This window comes from Lissotriton vulgaris, chromosome 3_1 (genome assembly GCF_964263255.1).
Source record: "Lissotriton vulgaris chromosome 3_1, aLisVul1.2, whole genome shotgun sequence".
Taxonomy (NCBI): domain Eukaryota; kingdom Metazoa; phylum Chordata; class Amphibia; order Caudata; family Salamandridae; genus Lissotriton; species Lissotriton vulgaris.
Genome location: NC_141689.1, coordinates 1,424,999,203 through 1,425,024,420, shown reverse-complemented (window position 1 = coordinate 1,425,024,420; position 25,218 = coordinate 1,424,999,203). Strand labels below are relative to the sequence as shown.

Genomic DNA, 25,218 nt, shown 5'->3' with positions numbered 1-25,218 from the left:
CTATCAGCCTTCTTGAGGCTACCAGATCAGCCTTCTTTATTCAAGTCCCCTATTGTGAGTAGATTTCTGAAGGGCATCACGCACATGTTCCCTCCTGTTCCCTTCGTGATGCCCCAGTGGGACTTGAATCTGGTTCTCACCTATCTGATGTGTGCTCCCTTTGAGCCGCTTCATAACTGCCCTCTTTGTCTCCTTACTCTAAAGACGGCCTTCCTGGTTGCCATCACCTCTGCCAGGAGGGTGAGTGAGCTCCAGGCTCTTTCTTCTTCTCCACCTTTCCTGTCTGTTCATCCTGATAAGGTGGTGTTACGTACACGACCTTCCTTTCTGCCCAAGGTTGTCACGGCCTTCCACACCGGGCAGTCCATCACTTTGCCCACCTTCTTTCCGCCTCCGCATCCCTCGAAAGAGGAGGAGAGGCTCCACCGTCTGGATCCAAAACGTGCGCTCTCCTACTACTTAGATCGCACACGCCAATTCCGGGTGGATGACCAACTCTTTGTTGGTTACGTGGGCGCAAAGAAGGGTAAGGCTGTGCACAAGAGGACCATCTCTCGGTGGATCATCTTGTGTATCCAAGCATGTTACTCCATGGCGAGGAAGGAGCCCCCGGCTGGATTGCGGGCTCACTCCACTCGGGCCACGGCAACGACAACTGCCCTGGGCCGCGGTGTCCCCCTGCAGGACATCTGTCAGGCAGCCACGTGGGCCTCGCTGCACACGTTCGCAAGACACTACTGCCTGGACAGTCAAGTCCGGAGGGATGGCTTCTTTGGCCGTTCCGTCCTCTAGGACTTTCTGGTGTGATATTGGTTCGCAGACCCACCACCGGGGTTGGTATTGCTGGGGTATCTATTCTAAGGTAAGGAATCTATCACTAACGTGTCTCTTTCAGATGCACAAGTTACTACTTGTGTAACGATATATCTGTAAGAGACATTAGTTAGTGATAGATTCCTTACCGCCCACCCATCCTCCCCGTTCTGCGAACCGATATCTAGGGTTAAGGTCATCCCCTTTCAGGGCCCTAGTTTCATGGCACCAGTGTTAGTTCTATCATGGCTCTGCGTATCTGGCGTGGAAAAGCTGTTATCAGAACTGACGTCAGCGCGCATGGGCGCCGTCTAAGTACTCCGACGTCATCCCGGCGCTCACGACGACGGACGCGGAGCCGCAGACGACGCCTACCAGCGCGCAGGGGTATTGCTACGCAAAAGTTTCCGGATCCAGTCTGACGCCTGGGGATATTCTAAGGTAAGGAATCTATCACTAACTAATGTCTCTTACAGATATATCGTTACACAAGTAGTAACTTGTGCGATAAAACATTTAGAGTAGCTTTTCTTAACTTTGCTTGTTGATAGTCACAAGGGAGCAGCAGGAAAGGGAGCGCACAAAGGCCTTCTGTTAACGTTGTACTTTATGGAGTGTCAACAAAAGGACTGCAGAAATAAATTGTACATATTTTGATTTAAGGCTTTTTTAACAAACTGGCAGTCCTAAAACGTTTGCCTCAATTTTGTGGCTGAATTTATCTTGAGAATCATGGTAATTTTATCCATGAGCCAAATTAATTTACACTATAAATTGGTCAGCGCAAGCAGTGAAGAAACTGATAGTCGTATGGTCAGAATCTTTTTTTTTATTTTTTTTTTATTTATTTTTTTAGTGTTTTATAATGGAGAGTTATATTTTCAGTGTGGCATCACCTAAAACTTGATCACCGCTGAAGTATGTGTGGAACATTTAGTGTCTGGATTTAGTTGTTCCGTACTTGGTGATTTAACCTTTGAGTGACCTTTCGTTTGTTCAAGGTAATGATGACCTATGTTAACATTTGAAAGTCAACCCTGTGTGAAATTGAATATGCATGGCGTTTCAGAACAGTTATAAGTCCCCTGTACTTGATGTTTGCAAAAGTGGACATTTTGCAGTATTTATGTGCCAACATTATCAACATTGAATGACATAAACATGTAATCCTGTAAAATGCTGACACTTTTCAAAAGGCAGGCTTGCAATCAGACTCAAATGGACACTGAATCAACATGCTAGTCAGATGTTTATTAATTAGCTGCCTCTGTGTTTTAATTAAAGCCTAGTTAGAGCCATTTGAATTCAGTAGCAGGTCAGGGCCAAATTAATTGTCATGGGCGACTGAATTATGCAGCATTAGATATTGCCTCATGGGATAGTTCACATGCAGTGATACAAAATAGATCTGAGCAGTGATACAAAATAGACCTGAATGTTTCTTGAAATTGCTGAGTACTTTAATCAGGGCCACTGGAATTAAGCGACTGTGTGGCCATAGTGTTTTATTTGTGTGCATAATTATGGATTTGCCACATAATCTAGCATCTGTTGCCTAATCTTTATATTTTAACAAACACATTGTTTCTAGCTCCAACGGTTCAGATGTTATTAAAAATGCAGCGACATGTCATCATGCTGTAAAGGCCCTTTGCAAAAGTTGGCTGGGCACCTTTCTTTTGCTTATTGCTGTTGTTTTTTTCATATATATTAAACTGGTGCTGAGTTGCAACCAATGCCCAGACAGTATTAACAAGTGTAAAAAAAAAAAAGACAAAGTAATGCTATTACAAAATGTACTACATCACGCCACATCATTTTTTTCTTGCCGCATAATCTACTCAACCCTGCCATATCATTTGGCCCTCCCCTGCCACATAATTCCAGTGGCTCTGACATTAAGCAACTGAAGGAAAAAAAGTTAGCTATAGCAAAATGTCTATAGCTTTTAACATTTAATAAAAAGTCAGTTTGTGGTTAAGATCTGCATATTATGCTGCAGATGTTTGATTATGTAAAACGTGTGATCAATATTTGTGTGTAAAACGCAGTACAGTCAATTTGTTGTCACTAGCAAAAATTATAAAGCAAATGATCAGGACTCATTAAAGGCATCAGAAAATAAAACATTGAAATACTGCTTTTGGAGAGCCTATCTAAGGTATTCTTGGTCATGCTTTAATTCCTTTTCATGGAATTTTGGGGTCGTTGCGCTATGAATGCATTTGTAGTTTGCAGGTACCAGCTAAGAAGGATCTAAATTAGCTGCTATGAGAAGATTTTTCTGTTACTATTTTTAAGTAGTATTGACTGATTGCATCTGACTACACCACAGTTGCTGCTCCTTAGGGGTGCAATTAGTAGCATGTGAATCTGGTTATCTCTTGCACCCTTCAACATGATAATGGGAGTTACTTTCAGATTGGTAGTGTCCATTTTCCATCCTCCATTTTATCGATTTTCTACAGGTGTAGTTGGCTCCTGTTCTTCATTGATGCTTAGACGGGTAGCAGCAGAACTGCCAGTGCCTTAATTTTCTCTACCAGCATACTTGTATTCCCTCTTCCCTTATTCAAGAGTCAGGGCAATACATCTATACCTTTTACTTGCTTATTAATGAGCCTGATTTATTGATGTTGATGCAAGCGTAGATTTGTTTATTTGTAGCAAAGATAGTGTGCCTATTATTAGTATGCACATTTAAACTTGTATATTGTGGAGTCCCTAAATCTACTGTAAACATACTGAAGCTGTGAAATTGTTACAGTTTCTCTGTTCATGTTTAGAGAGGTTGATTACACTTCAATTGTTTCGTCTGTATCTTATTTAGGAACATGTTCGGCTGTTCAAGAATTTTCCTTATGTTGGTTTTTAAATCGACCATCATTCTTTATTTTCATAGGTATTGGATCTGAATTGCACGGTACAGCCTGAATGTTCTAGTGCTAAACAGAAATGTGACTTCAAGATCTATTTAATTACAGGACTGTTGCATTTATTAAACGATCTGTGGTATAACTCGGCATATGTAGGTAATAGTCTAGAAACACGAGGTTCATATAATTTTCAGTGACTGCACCTTCTGCTTGTATGCTACTAAATACATTTCTCACTTACATGGAAAGCAAAAGGTTAGGTTTGACAGTCTCTTAGTGTGACATTTTAAAATCAGTTTTACAGTTCATAACTTTTTACTACATAATGAAGTGTCATTGGATTAAGTAAGATTGTATTCAATTGAGAGAAGACATCCTTTAACCAACAGAAATAATCCCGGTTGAATGCATTGCCTTAATTACCATCTGATATTCCTTGAAAAAGAAAAACATTCTCTTGGGTTCTATCCACTTTCCTCCTTATGACATTCAAACAGCCCAGCAACAGTTGACAGCCTATTATGAAATGTAATGCAACATTGTTCATTTTCTCCTCTGTTTAGAAAGGTTTATAGTCTCAGAACCACACTTTTATTAAGTAACAAGCTTTTGTCTGATTTGACATGTTTTTTTCTTTTTAAGCACGACTATGACATGAGAGTGGATGACTTTTTAAGGCGTACACAAGCAGTCGTTAGTGGAAGAAGGAGCCGACCTCGGGAAAGAGAACGAGAAAGAGAGCGTGAACGACCCAGAGAGCGAGAAAACAGAAGAGAGAGAGAACGTGACCGAGGACGTGACCGAGAAAGAGAACGAGAGCGGATAAGGGACAGGGACAGGGACAGAGATAGAGACAGGGGAAGATACAGAAGATAATGCACATATTGCACTGGCTGCAAAAAAGTACAACTATGTCTGTGTGTGTTTACAAAGTGACACATTTATTTTTCAGCTGTCTACCTTAAAAAAAAAATACTTGTGTAGATAAATATCTTCTGACCCTTTGTTTCACACGCATGCAGTATACCATGAAGTAGAAATTTTGTCCGCCCAAAAATATAAAATAATGCACAATGTTAACATAAGTTAACGTTCTTGTTGGGGCTCGAATGGGAAACTGATGTACATATTTGTAAATTTTCCTACCTTTTCATTTACTCAATGTTTTCATCTTGTTTTCTCTCCTTTCCAGATTGTAGTAAGTCCTGAATTTCTTTGATATTTCTTATGTTTAGTTGCACACAGTTCATTGAAAATAATGCTGCTATTAAGTACGCAAAGATTTGGATATGATTGTTTGACTGTACGGCAGTGTTGTAGCAGCCTGTTCTTGGGATTTGTTAATATATTTTTTTTAATCCTGTATAAAGTTATGGGGTTGTTTTTTCAGTCAACAATGATGAAAGCAATATTAACGAGACTTGATATCTAATTTTTAACTTTTTTTTTTTAAAGAAAAGCGAGTTTTTGGTTTGCAGCATTTTGATCAATGCTTATTTAGCCTACAATTCAAAATGTATGCAAAGGTTCAGAATGTGCACTGTCTGAGTGTAGCAGATATTGCTGTGTCAAATACTGCTACTTTTTGTACAAAATAAATTGTTAAAATATTGTTTTGATCCTTTATTGAAAGCTATAGTTCTAAAGTATTAAAACAAGTTATTTAATACATTTTTGTTAGTTGTTATTTTTTCGCATGAGCTGTTCTTTTTACTAAATTTGGGTCTTTTGAAAAATCACTTGTGTCCAAGGAGACTCAAGAAATGTGTTCCAAAGCTGAAAATAAGCAATACTACCTTCCGAAGATGTACGAAAACGTTGTCACTAATTTTAACTAATATAAGTCCTCATTGTGTTTTTGTTTCTGCCCCTTTTGATACAGTTTTTTGATCCCACATGCAAGCAAGTATATCTATACATGTTTTATTGCAAGTGTTAAACGTTTGCAATTTAAGAGCTGGTTGACTGGCTTGCGGGCCTGGTCTTGTACACTTTGCGATCATGTTGTAAGACTGTTAAAAGGGCAAGCCACATAAAACTCATATGGCATTTATGAAATAAGTTTGAGCAGTGGTCTCGGAATTCTGCAGCACAGAGCGCTGAGCTACGGTAGCAACAAAAAAGCCAAATCTCACGTAATTTCGAAACCTTCCTCAAAATGTAGCCCGCATAGCCAATTCAGGAACATGATGTCCGTCTCGCTCTGTCTCACAACAGAAAGTTGATCATTTTCTCTGGATGTTCCCTTATTTTCCAGCCCCGATGCAGATAATGCATTGTATTGTATTGTAATTGCATTTAGATAGCGCTTACTACCCCTGACCAGGCGTCAAAGCGCTTCTTCGGCGGGCAGCACGCTACTCCTTGACCCATAGAGGATTAGTGTTGAATTAGTATAGTGAAACATGCAAGTGCATTTTAGGTGCTGGATAGGTTAGTCACTTATTTGGATATGAAATGATAGCAGAAGGATAGAGGAGGACAAAGGTTTGTATTTATTTATCGCTTGTTGACGCACGCTATTCCGGAAGCCTATAAAGAATTAGTGGTGAATCAATATGGTGAAATATGGTAATTTCAGTGGTGGATATTAGTCTGTTACTTGGAGTGAGAGCGATAGCGGAGGGAAAAAAGGGGAAGAAAGATTAGCATTCATATAGCACTTGTTACCCCTGATGGGTGTTGAAGCGCTTTTCTGGCGAGTAGCACGCCACTCCAGAACCCATAAAGGATTTGTGTTTAAAATTAGTATAGTATAAATATGAAGTAATTTGAGTAGTAGATATGGTATTCAGTTATTTGGGCATTGTATTAGTATAGTTGAATATGGAATTTGAGAAGTGAACATGTTAGTTTAATTGTGATTGAAAAGGATAGTGGAGGGATAAAAGCGGGAACGTTTTTTTTTTTTTTTTTTTAGTTCTTAGCAGTAGGAAGAGAAATGAGGAAAAGGGCAGCATTTCTGGCCCTACTCCTGAACAGGCTCAAACAGGCAACTACCCTTGTCCTCTCCGCCCTGAGCTTCGATGCCTGGACTGAGACGCACTAACCCTGGCCTTGTGTAGCCCTAGTAATCAGGTGACCCCTTCAGCCAATGGGAACCCTAGCCCTAACACAATCCAATCACACTAGCCCTAAAATCTAGAACCAATAGGAGACCAGGACCTTACTGCCAATCTTAGCCCTAGTGCAAGCACCCAATCAGTTCAAAAACCCTGATCTCTACGTCCAATAAAGGCCTTAGCCCTACCAGTAGTCCCAACCCAAGTCCAAGCGGCCAATGGTACAGGTAGCCCTAGTCCCTACTTCCAATTGAAATCCTAACCCTAGCCCCAACCCTACAATGATTGAATCACAGACCCAGAAACCAATCAGAACCCTCAAATACCCAACCAATGAGGAAATTAACCCTTACCCAATAGAAACAACAGATCCAACCACCAATCAGTGTACGCATGTGCCAACAACTAGCAGACCATATAAGGTCCCAGCAACCTCAGATAAGGTTTGCTTCTCCTGTTCAGAATCTCCTAGGAGACAGACATGCTCAATCCACACTTTGGACTTCTGCATGAAAATGCTTCACTAACTCGAAATCTAACAATACTGTTTGAATGAAACGTTAACCTCCCCCCCCCCCCATCCTTGCTGGCCAAAAAAGGAAGTGCACAGGGCCCAGTAAAAACAGTTTAAACAGCTCACAGAAGCACACTCTGATGTAGAATATCCCTGTTGCTGGGGAGGTGGGGGGGGCAGGGGGGCTGGCCTTACTGGCTTGTGAACACAAAATGGTGGCTGGGGTGCACTGTTTTAACAGAAAGGTCTTAGCACAGAGCAAAGGAGAAATTTGGAAGCAAAATATTTGTCACCAAAGAATGAGAGGGACAAACTACAGAGGTTGGACTGCAAATCCCACAATTCAACACGTTAAATGCAAGCAATCATGGGCAGGGAAAACCACAAGTTTAAAACACATAACAGGTGATAAAATATGCAATCACAGGCAGGTCAAAACTGCAACTTTAAACTGTAACAACCACATGCAAAGACAGTAATCACAGAAAAGGAAAATCGTTTTTAGGTCTCGGCTAGCCGCGCGGAAGCGCGTCTCCGCCGAGATCTTTTGTTAGCGAGTGTGCTTCCCAGGAGACAGTTCCGGCCGCGCGCATCCTTGGAGCCGATTTGAAACGGGAACGCGCGCTGTGGCCAGGCGCTGTCTCCTGGGAAGCTCAAGCACCACACACGCATGCGCATACACACACACAAGCGCCCATGCATGCACATACATACATACAGAGACACCCCCCCTGACACATACACACACACGCGCACACACACACACGTGCACCGAGGCCCTCCCTCCCCCGCTGTCACCGTCGCACACAAACATACACACACGAGCATACACGCACACACACAAGTGCACCAAGCCCCCCCAGCCTTTTGGAACTTACCTGGCCAATGTCGGGGACTCTGCTCTCAGCACGCGGCGCCCAACCTCCTGCTGGCGCGGGCCCGGGGCTCCACACCGCTCAGAGGAGCCCCGGGCGCGAGACGCATTTGACTCCGCCTGCCTCCTCTTCCGGTCTGGACGTGGCCCCGCCCCCGTCACAGGCGACCGTGCCTGACTTCCGGGGCGGCCGCGGCGGGATTCCGGGGGCATTTAGGATGCTCTCTCAGCTTGCACTGGTTTTTTATCTGGCTGAGTTTTAGTACAATGGTAATTATCTGCAGTATTGTGAAAATTATCATGCAATAAGCAGCACAAGTTTGCACAGGCAAAGATAAACGAAAGTTGGGAAACTTCACAAACTTCAAAGAAACGGGCATTTGCAACCTTTGCTCAAAACAAATTTGCGCCCATCCCTATTTCGGTCTTGCTTTCGATTGAAGTATAAGATGCGTCATCTTTCATTCGCTCTGTCACTTTGGTTCTCGGCCTGACACCAGAGACGATAGGGAGCGGTGCGCCCCGCGGCGAGGACTTTGAACCCGGAGCCCAGTTAAGGCACCAGTCACCGCCTGGCACTGCACACCTTCTATGCCTTTGTTTCATTTCCTTCTGAAAGCGTTTTATTGTGAAGTATGCACAGACGCAGCTTAATCGGGTGAAGTATGCACATGTGCCCCAGATAATGTGTGGTTTGACCGGCCGGAGATTGGTACGCCGCACTTTCAACAAATTCTTATTAAAAGGGGAAATGCGTCCTAAATGCAAAGTGTGTTATCTGCTGGAAGGAAATATCCTTGTACTGAAGTCTGGTTTAGAGCTGTACAAGAGAACAAAGCAAAGAGGCCGATGTTATGAATTCCTGAATTAGGTCTCGGCCTGCATAGGCCGGAGCCATGGGGCCGTCTATCGTGAGAGGTGGCATATTAAAGCGTTCGGCAAGTTCCTAATCCACCTGTACTCTTCTTTCAGGTAATTTCCGAGGGGCGGGTGCAGCTTCTTCCCAAATAGCTAGAGAAAAGTAACAGTCGCTATTGACAGGCTCTAGTGCAGGAAGACACCCTCACTCAGTGTGTGGGAGGCATGGCAGTGGTTATGAAAAAGCATACACACGCTACAGATGTGATTACAAGAATGATTGTCAATGGCACAAATACATATGTACTATTTTAAAGAGTATTTGCACAGAACCATTACTTTAATTGTGAGTAAACAGTTCAAGGTTCACGAGTAAGGATTTTTTTTGGCTTTAAACCTAAAAAAACTTACTGCAGATGCGATCACGTCTTTTGTGCTTGATCATGAAAAATAAAACGTTTAGGCTGGTATGTTATTCGCTTGCCAGATGTTATAGTAGTGTTGCTCGTGCTCACAGTGTTAAATTCTGCTAAAAACTTGGGTGGCTCATTTGACTATGGATCTGTGTGAGAGTAGTGAGTGCAGTGTGCAGAGTAGTGAGTGCAGTGTGCAGAGTAGTGAGTGCAGTGTGCAGAGTAGTGAGTGCAGTGTGCAGAGTAGTGAGTGCAGTGTGCAGAGTAGTGAGTGCAGAGTGCAGAGTAGTGAGTGCAGAGTAGTGAGTGCAGTGCAGAGTAGTGAGTGCAGTGCAGAGTAGTGAGTGCAGTGCAGAGTAGTGAGTGCAGTGCAGAGTGAGAGTAGTGAGTGCAGAGTAGTGAGTGCAGAGTAGTGAGTGAAGAGTAGTGAGTGCAGTGTGCAGAGTAGTGAGTGCAGTGTGCAGAGTAGTGAGTGCAGTGTGCAGAGTAGTGAGTGCAGTGCAGAGTAGTGTGCCGAGTAGTGAGTGCAGTGCAGAGTAGTGAGTGCAGAGTGCTGTGTGCTTTTGAGTGCAGAGTGCTGTGTGCTTTTGAGTGCAGAGTGCTGTGTGCTTTTGAGTGCTGTGTGCTGTTGAGTGCAGAGTGCTGTGTGCTGTTGAGTGCAGAGTGCTGTTGAGTGCAGAGTGCTGTGTGCTGTTGAGTGCTGTGTGCTGTTGAGTGCAGAGTGCTGTGTATTGGCAATGTAAACAACAATGCCATTTATTTATGATTTTAAAGAAAAAAAAAGAAATGTCATGAGCAATGCCAATAGCTCTACCTTTAATGATGCCGAGACCATTGCATTGTAAATGCTTGTTTTAAACTACTTTTGTTTTGGGAAGAGACAGCACTAGTCTCTCCTTACCACTTCCTGGACTCTGCTCACTGCAATCTGGGGCACAGGTAGGCTGCAATTCACAAGATGGAGGAGAATGATTTGGGGTGCACCCAGCAAGGCCTTAAGGGGCCTGGGCAGGTGTGAGAGGAGGGCTCAGACCTGCCTGGTAGCTGAATAGCCAATGGTCTGCTGGCCTGGGGGTGGGGGCTGGGGAGCTGCTTCTCCTGTTCAGAATCTCCTAGGAGGCAGACAGGCTCAATCCACACTTTAGACTTCTGCAGGAAAAGGCTTCACTAACGCGAAATCTAACAATACTGTTTGAATAAAACTTTACTCCCCCTGCTGGACAAAAAACGAGTGCACAGGCCCAAGTAAATACAGTTTAAACAGCTCACAGAAGCACCCTCTTATTTAGAATATCCCTGTTGCGGGGGGGGGGGGGTCCTCACTGGCTTGTGAACACAAAATGGTGGCTGGGGGTGCACTGTTTTAACACACAGGTCTTAGCACAGAGCAAAGGAGAAATTTGGAGGGAAACAAATTTGTCACCAAGGAATGAGAGGGACAAACTACAGAGGTTGGAAAGCAAATCTCACAATTCCACCCGTTAAATGCAAGCAATCGTGGGCAGGGAATACCACAAGTTTAAAACGCAAACCGGGTGATAAAATATGCAATCACAGGCAGGTAAAGACTGCAATTTTAAACTGTAACAACCACATGCTAATACAGTAATCACAGAAAGGAAAAATAGTTTCGTTTTTTAAGCAACTTTTGTTTTGGGAAGAGAGACAGCACTAGTCTGTCTGACCACTTCCTGGACTCTGCTCACTGCAATCTGGGGCACAATTTGACTGGCTGTTGCTAACTGGTAAAAAAAAATTTTTCAAACACACAATATGAAAATGTTATACTATACATTTGTGTATGAAAAAAAAACGTGAAAAGCAACAACAGAACGTTTTTGAGGTGTAATAGTTCGCCCTAACCATTTCCTTATGTGATTGCAAGTAGTGGAACATTCAGCACCAAAAATGTTCTCAAATGTTGACTGGGGGTGTTTTCGCCTGCAATTTAGTTCACACAGATGCATGCTGCTTCTCTCTGGTTTTATTTTGTTGTAGTCCGGGATCTTCGGAACTGGTTATTGGGATCTCATTCTTAGTGGATAGGACTTAGCACAGATTCCTAATCTTGAAACTCTTCCAAGGCCTCAGACTGAATATAGATTTTCAGCAGCACACTTTTCTAGTGCAAGAGTTGGCAATATCATCAACTTAAGCGATGTAGCAACCTTATAAAAGGTGCCACACAAGCTGACACAGGTTTTTAGGGGTCTGAAACCTCCAGAATATTTGCTGTCTGCTTAAAAAAAAAAATTAGGTAGCTTCTGAAACCTTCAGGGTTAAAAACCTGTTGTAGGCATATACATAGGACAGGCTCTCGTACTACTGATGGGTGCAGAGTGTGCACATGTGTATTTGTGTGCACAAGTGTGTGCCTGACTGTGAGAACAGTCATACCACATCATATATGTTTCAGTATTTAAGTGTTTCCTGTCTGGCAGACAGTGTTTGGGAGTTCCCATCATTTGATCCCTAAAGGCATACAGGGGTCTTCTGACAGTGGCAGCCATTTCTGGTGTAATGTTGCCCACCCTTTGCTTAATGGTGATAGTAAATTATAATTCTGATGCATACTTCTACCTTGAGGTTTCTCATCTTTTGAATATCTCAGGCATCCATATGGATCCAGAAACATTTCGATAGCTAGCTCTCTCATTCAGTAGGGGGCACTGGCTCACCACATAATTGCTTGCGGTGCCCTGTGACTTCCCTGGATCCATCAAGCACTCCTGGCGGCATGCTAAGTCTTTCCCTTTTTCCACACAGTCAACACAATTCGGAGCTCTTCAAGAGAATTGTTTGCCAATTTGTTTGTTTTATCTTGTTTTTTTTATTTTGTTTTTTATTTTTTTATTTATTTTATTGAGATTTCAAATGGCACAGGATCATCCAAAACAAAGGGTAAAATCAGATATTATTCAACAATATTACTACTGATCGTATAAAAGGAGAGAAGCACAATAAAAACGTATTCATAGTTTCCAAATTAATCCATGATCATAATATAATAAATACACATAAAATACATTCTTAAAAGGAAAGGCTCGGATATAATTTATTTTAATGCTGCATCCTTGCACTCCTCCAGTTTTTAACTGGTGCCCAAATCTTTAGCCCCATCTCACGTTTATTCCTACCCATGAGCTCGTGTAGAGCAGCCTCCAGATTGTGTATACCCAGAAGTCTGGACAGCCACATCTGGAAGGACGGGACGTCAGTATCATTCCATGCGGCTGAGATAAGAATGCGGAGAACTGCAACGGATATAAAAACCAAGGCTTCTATCATGTTTTAGGGCTAGCTTACTTTCACTTCCAAAAAATCATTTGAGTTGGGGATAAGCAAATCTTAATGCCTAGCAGCCCCTCCCAGAATAACTCGATCTCCCTTTTGATTGCGCCCAACTTATCACATGTATAAAACATATGTATGAGATCAGCCGGCCCTTTCGAGCATCTAGGACAACTGTTGTCTTCCCTTTTACCCAAGTCAAACAATTTAGCAGGTGTATAGTATAAATTAAAAAGTGTTTTAAAATGTTGGGCTTTTAAATTGGAGGAGCGCAATAGCCTTTTATCCAGGTACAAAGCTTTATCTAAATCCACATCTGTATCTTCTAATTTTGTGGCCCAAGAGACTTAATTTATTTCCATATCATCTTGGATCCCGTCTAATAAAACTTTATAAATAAATTTGATCCTGCAACCTCCCTTTTTCAAATAATCCAATATGCTACATCTTTTCCCTGATTCAATACGTGGTCTTTTTGCTTTAATTGTATGGACAACCTGGGCATATTTAAAGTCTTGATTACTGTCCATGTTAAACCTCTTTTGCTTGTCCCCCAGGCTTCTAACTTTTTTTCCTTCCATGATATCTCCAACTGTTAAGATCCCCTGCCGCTCCCAGTATTTCCACATACCATCGATGCATATTTTTGGGAATAATCCTGAGTTCCACAAAGGGGTATAATAATTGATATTAGGAATTCCTAACAGTTTTTGGATTAATTTCCAGAGCCCCCAGACACTATCCATTGTCTTGTACCTCATTTTCCTATAGTACCGCCTCTCTGTCCTTAATAAGACCCCTGTCGCCTCCCGTCCTAGTAGCAATTTATAAATCATGGGGAGGTTTCCATTCCTATACACAGCATTAGGTTTATTCCCATCCGGGTCAAATAAAACTGCCATTTGAGTTAACAGACAGGCCCAGTGATAGCACCTTATATTGGGGGCCCCCAAGCCTCCCATTTCCTGTGGGAGGGACATAAATTTTATCGACCGTCTGACTTTCCCGTACTGCCGTAAGAAATTCATGAATGTTGCTTCTATAGATTTAATACATTTTTCCTCTATTAAAAAGGGAATGGCACGAAACGTACTTTTTTTGACCGAAACTTGGACAAGGGCGGATAGTGGAGTAGAGCCCGGATGGGCTTGTCCCCCGGGCTATACGATTAAGCATAATCCGCGAGCAAATGGGAGAGGTGGTGGAGTAGGGTCTCACTCGCCCTCTCACAGCTTGAAGTCAAAGGGGTTACTGGCTTCGAACTTTTGGGGGTTTCCCTAAAAGGCCAGAGTGGTGTACTGGTCGCTGGGCTACTCTGTTATAGACCTCCCGGCAGTGCTGTGCCACCCCCTCAGGAACTGATAGATCTTATTTATGATTTGTCTAACTCACGTGCCAGGTTCTTAGTTTTGGGCAATTTTAATTTATGGCCTAATGGTCCTCATGACCTCGCCTACCGAGAACTCTGCCAGGCTTGCAGTAATGTACATCTTACGCAGCTGGTGCTCTCCCCTACCCATGTAAAAGGTCACATCTTGGACATGGTTTTTGCGAATGATTCGCAGGTCTCGATTAAGGAGATAGTGGATCAATGCTGGACGGACCATGTGCTGATCCACTTTTTATTCTTCTGCCAGCGGGCTCGTTGAACAATAGCGGCCCTGGTAAACCTAAGTTTAGTCGGCAATGGTCGCGGATCCTGAGGTGTTCCAGTCTACCCACACTACTTCCTAGGGCTTTTACCTTGGGGGAGAATGTGGAGGAAAGTTATTCTGCTCTATGCCAGCAGATTCTGGAATCACTGGATAAGGTGGTTCCTCTGCGTAAGGCAAAACACAAGCCTATGAGGGTCACTCCCTGGTTTTCCAATGACCTCCAACAGAAACTACGCTGTAAACAGGCGGAGAGAGCTTGGAGAAGGCACTATTCTGAACCAGATAAATTGCTTTATAAAAAATCTCTTCAGGACTACAAAATGCTGATCAGGGGTGCTAAAGCGAAGTACCTGGAGGATACTTTGGCCAAGGCAGTGAACAAGTCTCAAACTTTGTTCAAAATAGTCAACAATCTATCTAATCCTGCCTGTGTCTCGAACGCCATTCCGGCTTCCCAGGAGTTATGTGACTCCTTAGCCTCTGAGGAAAAAATCAGGAATATTCTGAATGGGCTTTCGGTTTCTAGTCCAATTAGCTCTCCACTTCCTCCCTCCTCGTACTTTGTTAGCATAGCGGCCTTTGATGCTTTCAGGGAGGAGGTAGCACAGCCCCAGCTGACTTGCTTTCCTACTCTTTCCTTGGAGGATTTCTGTCTGCTGGCTAACAGCATGTCTTCCGGATCTCCATTAGATCTGTTACCCCATAAGTTGTTCCAGGCGAAGCTGTTTTCCCCGCTTCATTCCATCTGTTGCTAGTCCCTCGTTACGGCCACGGTTCCAGACAGCTGGAAGCTCGCAGTGGTCTCACCCCTGCTAAAAAAAGCCACCTTGGATCCTTTGTGCCCGGCGAATTACAGGCCCATCTCGCTCCTACCTTTCTCTGTAAAAATATTGGAGAAATTGGTCACAAAGGTCCTGTCTAGCTTCCTTGAATCCAACACCTGTCTGGACGTGGCCCAATTTGGCTTTTGGCCGGCCCACGGCACTGAGTCAGCTTTGGTGGCCGTTTTGGATGCCCTACGTTCGCGTGTCGACATGGGAAGAGCGGCATTTCTTGTGCTGCTCGACATGTCGCCGCGTTCGACACGGTTGACCATGATGTGCTATTAAGCAGGCTGCAGAAGGCCGGGGTGACCGGCCAGGCCTTGGACTGGTTGACCTCCTATCTTTGCAATAGGCAACTAGCCGTGGCCCTGCCGCCTTTTCAGTCAGCTGTTAAAAAAGTGAATCAGGGCTCGGCAATCAGCCCGATCCTATTTAACTTTTATCTTCGCCCGTTGATCAGATTGATCAAGTCATTCGGCATATCGGTCATCAATTATGCCGATGACACTCAACTTATTTTCTCTTTTGAAGGCGGGGATGCTCTTTCTAGGGAAACATTTCATCGTTGCATGACATCTACAGCGGACTGGCTGCGCCAGAATTCGCTCCAGTTTAATGGATCGAAAACGGAGGTTCTCCATTGTTCTTTGGATCGGTTGCCTCGTCCTCTACCTGAGGAGTTTTGGCCTGCTTCCACTCTAGGCACTGGGGCGGCTGGTGAGTCCGCACGTAACCTGGGTGTCATGTTTGGGCCCAGCCTTCAGTTGGACGCTTTTGTCAACAAAACCACTGCGACATGCATGTTATTGCTCCGTACATTTTTTTTTGCAAACGTTGGAAAGATAAGACACCTCCTCTCTTTACAGAGTGGCGTGCTTCTCCAGTATTAGGGGTGTCTTTCATAGATTCACATGCTTGAATATTCCCCGTCGTCGAAGTGGGAGTCCCACGGTACATAAAATAGCAGTAATATATGCATGTATATATGAGAAATATTATAAATAAAATATACATACATATAATGCAATAAAAATGTAAACTTAAAAAAGTACCATAGAACAGAATAGGCCCATTGAAAAGCCCAAGGGAGAATTCACTTTAGTAACTTATAGGAGTCATTATGTGTTGGTCCACATTCCAGCCAATCAGGCTGTAGCCTCCTCTAGAACCTTCTCCTCAGAAGCCCAAATCCTCAGATTTTCTACCGCACGTCGTGTGAAGGGAGTCTCCCTGAGCTCTGCTCAGTTTCTTCAAGTTTCTTCATATTTTTTCTTCAAAATGTCTTCTTCAAAGAAAACTCTGTTCAAGGCTTGTCCATCCTGTGGGAAACTTCGCCTTTTTCATGAGGATCCACACAGTAAGTGTATTTACTGTCTTTATCCGGACCATGTAGTCTCTACCTGCAGACTCTGTCGCAAATTTCCTCCTAAGACTTTGAGGGACAGAGAGACTCGTCTCCTTCTGTGGCTACAGAAGTTGAAATCATCTGATAACATTGTGTCCGATGCTGAGAGTATGTCATCTGGTTTTTCGAAAACCTCTCAGAAGCGTGGGTCTGAGACTGAAGTCCCCTCTCCTTTTCTTAAGAAGAGTAAAAAGTTGGGATCTTCCAAGGATGTCTCCTCACAAGACTTGCTTCAGGGCGCGCCTACGGGACCTGGTTCTCTGGCGTCTCGTCCCAAGACCATGCCCTCCGTTTCTAAAACGGGCATTGGCTCGTCGACGGGCTCGTCGACGCGTCCGTCGACGTCTTCAGCGTCTACGAAGTCTGTTTTGGCATTTTCCACGTCGACGACTACTTCTTCCATGTCGACTAGCTCTGCCACGACGATGATCATCTCGTCGACGAGCAGCCAGGAGGTGAGACCCATCTCATCCATTATTATGAACTCGTCAATCAAACCGTCGACGAAGAAACCACCGTCGACGCATCCATCGTCGACGGCTCTCCCGTCGACGAAGACCAAGGCTTCATCGTCGACGACCGGATCCTCGTCGACGACAGCCCCGTCGACGATACCATCGACGCAGACGATGAACCCCCCCGTCGACGGCTGCTCCGCCGACGACTTCCTCGTCGACAGCAAAGACTGCGATTCTATTGACGGCCTCGTCGACGGCCTCGTCGACGACCAAAAAATCATCGTCTACCAAAATTAAAATTCCTACGCCGGATGCAGTGGCGCCAACAAAAAAACAACTAGAGGGTGTTAAAGCTATGCAACTCTCGTCGACGACACAGCAACCACTACAATCTGCTACCACCTTCAAAGTGGTTTCTACTTCGTCCCTCAAGTCTGTCCCACTTATACAGTTAAGTCCTATTAGGAGTGGATCGCAACCTCCGGAGAAATTATTTCAATCTGGAGCAGAAGAATCTGGAAATGATTCAGAAGTGGATCAACTTTATCAACCAGCAACCAGTCCATCGGATTTACACAAAGTGTCAGGACTACAGCGATGAGGATGAGTATGCGGATAATACCGTCGAAGATGGGAATGTCCTTTTTCCATTGGATAGCACACAACAACCAAATTACGAACGCTTTACACAAATTCCTATGTCTATGGTGAAAAACCTACAACATATGCTGGATGACTACAATCGTAGATTTCCACCATCGCTGCCGCCTTCCCCAGCACCCCAAGTGCAGCGGTCCCAGGCTCCAGCTCCACGCCCTCCGTCTCCAGTGCCTCAACCACAGTCTCCAGCACCTAGGCCTCGAGCTCAAGCGACTGTTGCACCTACGTCTCCTTTAGGTGCTGCTCCTGATACAGATAATGAGGGTCAAACTCCACCAAACACTGGAGATAATGACACTGATGATGAGGAAATGCAGGATTGGGACAATTATAGGGCACAGACACCCTCTACTCCACCAACATCACCAAGAACTTCGCCACCAGTGGATATCGCAAGTTTCCACAGCCTTATGGTTCGTGCAGCAAAGAGGTTCCACCTAACGTTAGAAACGCAGCAAGCAGAATGTTTTCTGTATGACTTCAAAGACTTGCCTCAACGCCAAACTCATACCATTCCTATTATTGACCACATATGGGAAGAGGGTCTGAAGTTGATGGAACGTCCTAACTCCATTCCAGCCGTTCTACCTAGACTGGACAAAAAATATAAAGCGCCGCCTACTTCCCCGGCCTGCTTAGTTTCACAGCCTAAAGCAGACTCAGTGATCACTCAGGCGGCACAAAAAAGGTCTCGAAATCCAGCCATACCCCTGACTTCCCCCCCGGATCAGGATGGCCGCAAATTGGACTCAATTGGTAAGAAATTTACCAGAATGGCAGCGACAACGGTAAGAGCTTCCAACGCCTTAGCCATTCTGGGTCGATACGACCGTCAAATGTGGTCCGAGATCGCTGGTCTACTTCCCCAAATGCCCGACTCCATCCGGGAGGAAGCACAGGCCATCATTCTCGAGGGAGAAAAGATTTCAACGGAAATTATCGACTGTGCCGTCGACATAGCCTCTACTGGATTCCGACAATTGGCGGGTGCTGCAGTTTTGCGTCGCCAAGGCTGGCTAAAGTCAACAACCTTCCGTCCGGAAGTTCAATCCAGAGTGCTTGATTTGCCCTACGATGGCGAGTCTCTGTTTGGTAAGCACGTTGATGATGCCTTAGAACTCATCAAAAAGGACACGGACACAGCAAAGTCCTTAACAACTCTTCAATACAGAAAGAGGCCATTTCGTGGGGCACGTGGTAGAGGAGGAGGAACCTCTACTTTTCGAGGCACGGGCCAATATAGAGGATACACTTACGACAACAGACAAAGAGGATCCTATCAGTCCCAAAATCGTTCATCCACCTCCAGACCTTACCAGCGGAAGTCCAACTACAGAGGTGGTGCGAACACCAGCAAAAAACAGTGAGAGGATTGTGCATCTTGGAGGTCGAATCTCGAAATTCTTCTGCAATTGGTCGAACATCACCAACGACCGATGGGTCTTGGATGTAGTTTTAAAAGGACACACCCTGGAATTTACGAAATTTCCCCCCGCTCGCCCACCTTCGGGCCCACCTTCTCCCCATTTCAAGGAACTGTTGGCCCAGGTGCAGCTTCTGATCAGGAAGGGAGCCATAGAATTGGTACCGCAATGTCAACGCGGCAAGGGATTCTACTCCCGTTTCTTTCTAGTGAAGAAAAAATCAGGAGAGTGGCGCCCCATCTTGGATCTGAGGGCTCTAAACAAGTTCATCGCGTCCAAGACTTTTCAGATGCTAACCCTGCTTCAAATCTTGAATTTCCTCATTCCAGGAGAGTTCTTTTCGACAATAGACCTTCAAGATGCATATTTCCATGTGCCTATTCACACCAGGCACAGGAAATACCTTCGTTTTACAGTCGGCCAATTTCATTATCAATTCAAGGTCCTTCCATTCGGCCTTCGATCGGCACCGAGGGTATTTACCAAGATCCTAGCCCCGGTGGCCGCTTACCTGCGCTTACAGAGCATCCAGTTTTATCCGTATCTGGACGATTGCCTCATAAAAGCCAGGACTTTCCAACTGACACAAGAACACACACAAGTCTGCATATCCCTGTTCGAAACTTTAGGTTTCTCCATCAATTGCCTGAAGTCACACTTTCACCCTTCTCAACAACGAGATTTTCTAGGAGCCTCGCTCGATTCTCGGCTAGGGCAAGTGTTTGTTTCACAGGAACGTCAGAGCAGAATGTTGCAGAAAGTTCAGTTCCTGCAGTCAAGACAGTACGTTTCTGTCCGAATGTACAAGTCATTCCTCGGCATGGCTTCCTCGTGCATTCAACTGATTCCCAACTGCAGACTGCACATGAGAGTCCTTCAGGAAGAACTCGACAGCCAGTGGAAGCAGGTATCAGGGTCGTTCGAGGACAAGATTCATCTAACGTCCCGCATGCAAAGAGCTTTGGAGTGGTGGGCTCATCCTCCAAATATAGCGACAGGTCGTTCATTCAAGGACGAACAACCAACACTGACACTGACGACAGACGCCTCCCTAAAAGGTTAGGGTGCTCATCTCGACGGAATGTCCGTGAGAGGCAAGTGGACGGCGTCTCAGCGCACTTGGCACATAAATCGCTTAGAACTACTGGCGATTTTCTTGGCCTTGAAGTCCTTTCAAAGAGTAGTGCAGGGACAGACATTGTTGGTGAAGACAGACAATACCACCAGCATGCACTACATCAACAAACAGGGCGGCACAAGATCTCTCGTGCTATCACAGCTGGCACAGGAAATTTGGGACTGGGCTCTACAACGTCAAATACATCTCCAAGCTATCCATGTACCAGGTGTGGCCAATGTGCTGGCGGACGCGCTCAGCAGAGCCCTCTCGGACAACCACGAATGGGAACTCCACCAACCAACATTGGATTACATCTTCCGACAGTGGGGCCGACCGCAGTTGGATCTCTTTGCAACTGTTCTCAACAGGAAATGTCTAAAGTTTGCGAGCCGGCATCCACACAAGGAGTCGAGTGGGAATGCCTTTTCCATAAATTGGTCGAACGCCTTCAGTTATGCATTCCCTCCTCTGCCGCTCATTCCACGTCTGTTACACAGAATGAGATTCCAACCATGTCGGATGATCCTGATCGCACCCAAGTGGCCGAGACGTCCTTGGTTCTCAGATCTCCTCCTATTCTCTCTGACACCACCGATACGGTTGCATCCTCTGCCACATCTTCTCACAATGCATCAAGGTCAAGTATGCCATCCGGATCCAGCGTACCTTCAACTTCATGCTTGGAACCTGAGTACTATGAATTTGCACACATGAATATCGACAAGGATTGTAGGGCAGTGCTATCAAATGCTCGAGCACAATCTACTGTCAAAACTTACCAGCTGAAATGGAAGCGTTTCTGCGCTTGGTGTTCCACTAGATCACTAGATCCCATGCGTGCTCAGCCAGAACAAATTTTGCCATTCTTTTTGTCGCTAGCAAAATCAGGACTATCTCACTCCACCCTTAAGGTTTTTTCTGGCTGCTATCTCTCGTTTCCGTCATGATGGCATAACATCTTTGTACTCTTCCAGGATCATAAGACAGTTCTTCAAAGGCCTTTTTAGGATGTTTCCTCCAATCCGTCGGCCTCCACCTTCATGGCGACTCAACCTTGTTCTGTCTCAGCTGCTTTTGCCTCCATTCGAGCCCATCCAATCTGAAGTTCCTCACGTGGAAAGTGGCTCTGTTACTTGCTCTGACCTCTTCTAGACGCGTCAGCGACATTCAAGCCTTTACTATACAGCCACCGTTTTTGAAATTTTCCAACGAGGCTGTTACCTTGAGAACAAATCCCAGTTTTATTCCTAAGGTTCCCAGTGACTCATCTCAATGAACCTATTGTTCTTAAGACTTTCTTCCCTGCACCTCAATCTGCAGTGGAGCGCTCCTTACACACTCTGGATGTGAAGCGCTGTCTTAAGTTTTACATTCAACGCACAGCTGCCTTCAGAAAGTCTGATCAATTGTTTGTTGCATATGGCCCAGTATGCAAAGGACAACCCGTAACTAAACAGACTATCACCAGATGGATATCGTCTGCCATATCCTATTGTCATCAACGGGCTGGCAAGCCCCTTCCTGCTCCTGCTTGAGCTCATTCCACGAGAGCTGTGTCAACTTCTGCTGCCCTCTTTGCGGGGGTACCTCTAAAACAAATCTGCAGAGCTGCTACTTGGTCCAGCAGCCATATTTTCACGAAGCACTACTGCCTGCAATCAACAGATGCCGCGGATGCGGCAGTGGGTCAAGCGGTGCTGCGGAATCTTTTTCAATAAAGGTGAGCCTCTGTTGCTACCCGCCTCCAGTCATAAAGGTATTGTCATGTTTTGGTTTTTTAATGCTTATTAAGTGATAAGTTATGCCTAAACTTAATTTGTATCTTCCTTTATGACTAATGTATGTTTTACTGCTTTCTATTCTTATTCAAGCATGTGAATCTATGAAAGACACCCCTAATACTGGAGAAGAAAATAAGTTACTTACCTGTAAACTGTGGTTCTCCAGTATTGGTGTCTTTCATAGATTCACATGCGACCCTCCCATCCTCCCCTCAGAGGCTCTCTTCTCCTCAAGCATTTATACTTACTTGTGCTACGAAAATCTGAGGACTTGGGCTTCTGAGGAGAAGGTTCTAGAGGAGGCTACAGCCTGATTGGCTGGAATGTGGACCAACACATAATGACTCCTATAAGTTACTAAAGTGAATTCTCCCTTGGGCTTTTCAATGGGCCTATTCTGTTCTATGGTACTTTTTTAAGTTTACATTTTTATTGCATTATATGTATGTATATTTTATTTATAATATTTCTCATATATACATGCATATATTACTGCTATTTTATGTACCGTGGGACTCCCACTTCGATGACGGGGAATATTCAAGCATGTGAATCTATGAAAGACACCAATACTGGAGAACCACAGTTTACAGTTAAGTAACTTATGTTCTTCCATGCTACAGACGTCAAAATTGGACATGATTAGGGCTGGGAACCAAAATAAGAGATTTTGGCTACTATTGAATTGGTAATCATGGATTAGATCATCATGGGTTTTTTTTCTTCCCCCCATGTCCTATGATTACGCTGCTTGGAGGGGCCTCTGTTTGGCCCCTTTCTGCTATACATACCCTACAAGGGCGGCTTCGGATACGAAAGTGGGTATTATACTGCAGAACGTTAGCCTAGATGGTACCAAGTGACGATTAAAGGGTTGATGTAGTGCACTGCGGGGTATCCCGGCCTGTACCAGTATTATCCCCTACCAGTAAATCTGGGTCAGTGTCTCTGTCATCTCCCATATCTTCTCGTTACCATATGGTCACCAAGGGCGAATATGAGGACAATAAAAAAAAAAATGAAAGAAAAAAAGGATTGAAGTAGTGCGTAGTATCATCCTCAGTAGGTTAGACTACTGTAACGCACTGCTTCTAGGAGCCCCTAATATCTTGGTCTTGAAGCTGCAGCGGTTCAAAATATGGCAGCTAAGCTGGCCCTTTCCCGTCCACGTTCTGCTTCCTCTTCCCTTGCACTTTCGGATCTTCACTGGTTGCCTGTTCAGCAACGGATCTGTTTTAAGGCTTCCTGCCTGGTCTTCAGAGCTCTGCACGGTTTGGGTCCAGTGATGTTGCAAGATCTCTCTTCCTGGTACTCAGCCGCTAGAACCCTGAGGTCCTCTTTGGCATTCTTAGTGACAGTTCCTAGGGTAAAAAGGGTGAGGATGGGCGGACGCTCTTTCGGCTTTACGGCCGCCAAACTTTGGAATTCCTTACCGCTGTCTTTGAGGAGCAGGCAGGACTTGTTCTCTTTCAAAAAGGATCCTAAAAGTCATCTCTTCCCAAGGGCTGTGTAAAGCTTGTCACATGTAGGTAGTGTTTTGGTCAAAGCGCCAGGATACCCTTTGGGTGACAGCTGCGCTCAATAAGTATGTGTTACATTACATTACAATATATAACATTTTGGGAAACATTGTCATCTTCAGGACGTTGGACCTCCCTACTACTGACAAATGTAATGAATCCATTCTTTTGCGCTCCACCTCCATCAAATTCAGTACTGGAGTAAAATTATCCCTAATAATAAGCTTGGGTGAGGCATTAATCACTATTCCTAGATACACTGCCGAGCTAACATACCTAGAATAAGATTCAACCATATTATTCTGGGAACATATCACTTGGGTTTTCCCTATATCCTGAATACCCCCCATATACCTTGGTAATTCCAACAAATGCCTGTAGAGTGGAGTGTGGTTCCATAGTGATAACTGCCAGATCGGCATATGCCAAAAGTTTGGTTTCTAGTCCGTTTGTAATGACTGGCTTTATCGCTGTATCGCCAAGTATCCGCTGTATCAATGGGAACAAGATGGGTGAGCAGGGACAGCCCTGTCTTGTCCCCCTTGTTATATGTATTTTCTCTGAGCTTTCACTGATCAGTTGGATTTTTGGCAACTGGGTCAGAATACATGGCTTTTATAGCAGTCTGGAACCTTACTCTTAACCCTCTTGTTTCGAGCACCCCCCACAGATATTCCCACCTGACATGATTGAATGCCTTCTCTGCGTCTAGGAGGATCATTGCCATCCCCCCCTCCCCGGCAGCATGGACATCAAACAGAGATATTGCTCGTCTGATATGGTCGGTAGTTCCCCGGCCTGGAACAAAATCATGCTGCCAGGGAGAGACCAGACCCCCAATGATCCTCCCCAAACGTTTTGCCAGGATTTTTGAGTAGATCTTATCCGCATTTATAAGGGAACTGGGTCTATAGGATCCGGGATTTTCTTTTGGTTTCCCCTTCTTATGAAAGACCACTATATTTGTCTCTCTCCATGTTTCCGGTATTTTACCCATATTCATTATCCCATTAAACAAATATAGAAGCATTGGGGCTATCTCATCCGACACGCACTTGTATACTTCTTAAGGGATACCGTCAGGCCCTGATGCTTTCCCAGGGGCCAGTTCGTGTAGTGCTTCCAATATTTCACCCATAGACAAATCTTTTTCCAAGGTTTCCCTCTCCTCTTGATCCAATTTAATACCTTCCTCCCCCAACACTCCCTGTGGTATTTCTAGGACTGAATCTTCCTGATATAGATTTTGATAATAGTTTTTAAAAACCTTCAGGATATCCTGGGGTTCGTCATAACCCTGGCCCTGTTCTTGAATTCTGGTTATTATGTTTTTAGCGGTGGCCTGCCTAATACGTAGTGCGAGTACCCTTCCAGCCTGCTCTCCCGTCTCATATAATCGGCCTCTGTGTACTTGATAATCAGAGGCAGCCTTCTTAGCCATTTGATTGTGAATTTCTGCTTTTATGGTACTTATTTTTAACAGGCTTTTTCCCTTCTTTACCCTGCGTACTATCCTTCCCATGTTGCTCCTCAGCTTCTATCAGTTGGCCTAGGAGCAGCTGCCTCTCTAAGGAGCTTACTTTCCTAGATTGAGCAACGAAGCTGATGACTTCCACCCGAAATGCTGCCTTGTAAGCATCCCACACACTATTTCTTGAGGCACTAAATCG

At 44.6% G+C, this 25,218-nt stretch overlaps 1 protein-coding gene across 8 annotated transcripts in view; it reads left to right on the top strand.

Moving 5' to 3' along the window:
• The window catches only part of YTHDC1 (YTH N6-methyladenosine RNA binding protein C1), a 143,710-nt gene extending 138,352 nt beyond the window's left edge, over window positions 1-5,358 (top strand). For 7 of the 8 annotated variants that reach the window (XM_086961910.1, XM_086961909.1, XM_086961905.1 and 4 more), the window contains one exon: window positions 4,332-5,358. In XM_086961910.1, coding sequence (XP_086818036.1) covers window positions 4,332-4,565 — 234 coding nt within the window. In that variant the 3' untranslated portion in view covers window positions 4,566-5,358. The remainder of the gene's footprint in view (window positions 1-4,331) is intronic. The other variant, XM_086961913.1, reaches the window with a different exon arrangement.
• Window positions 5,359-25,218: the final 19,860 nt, after the last annotated feature.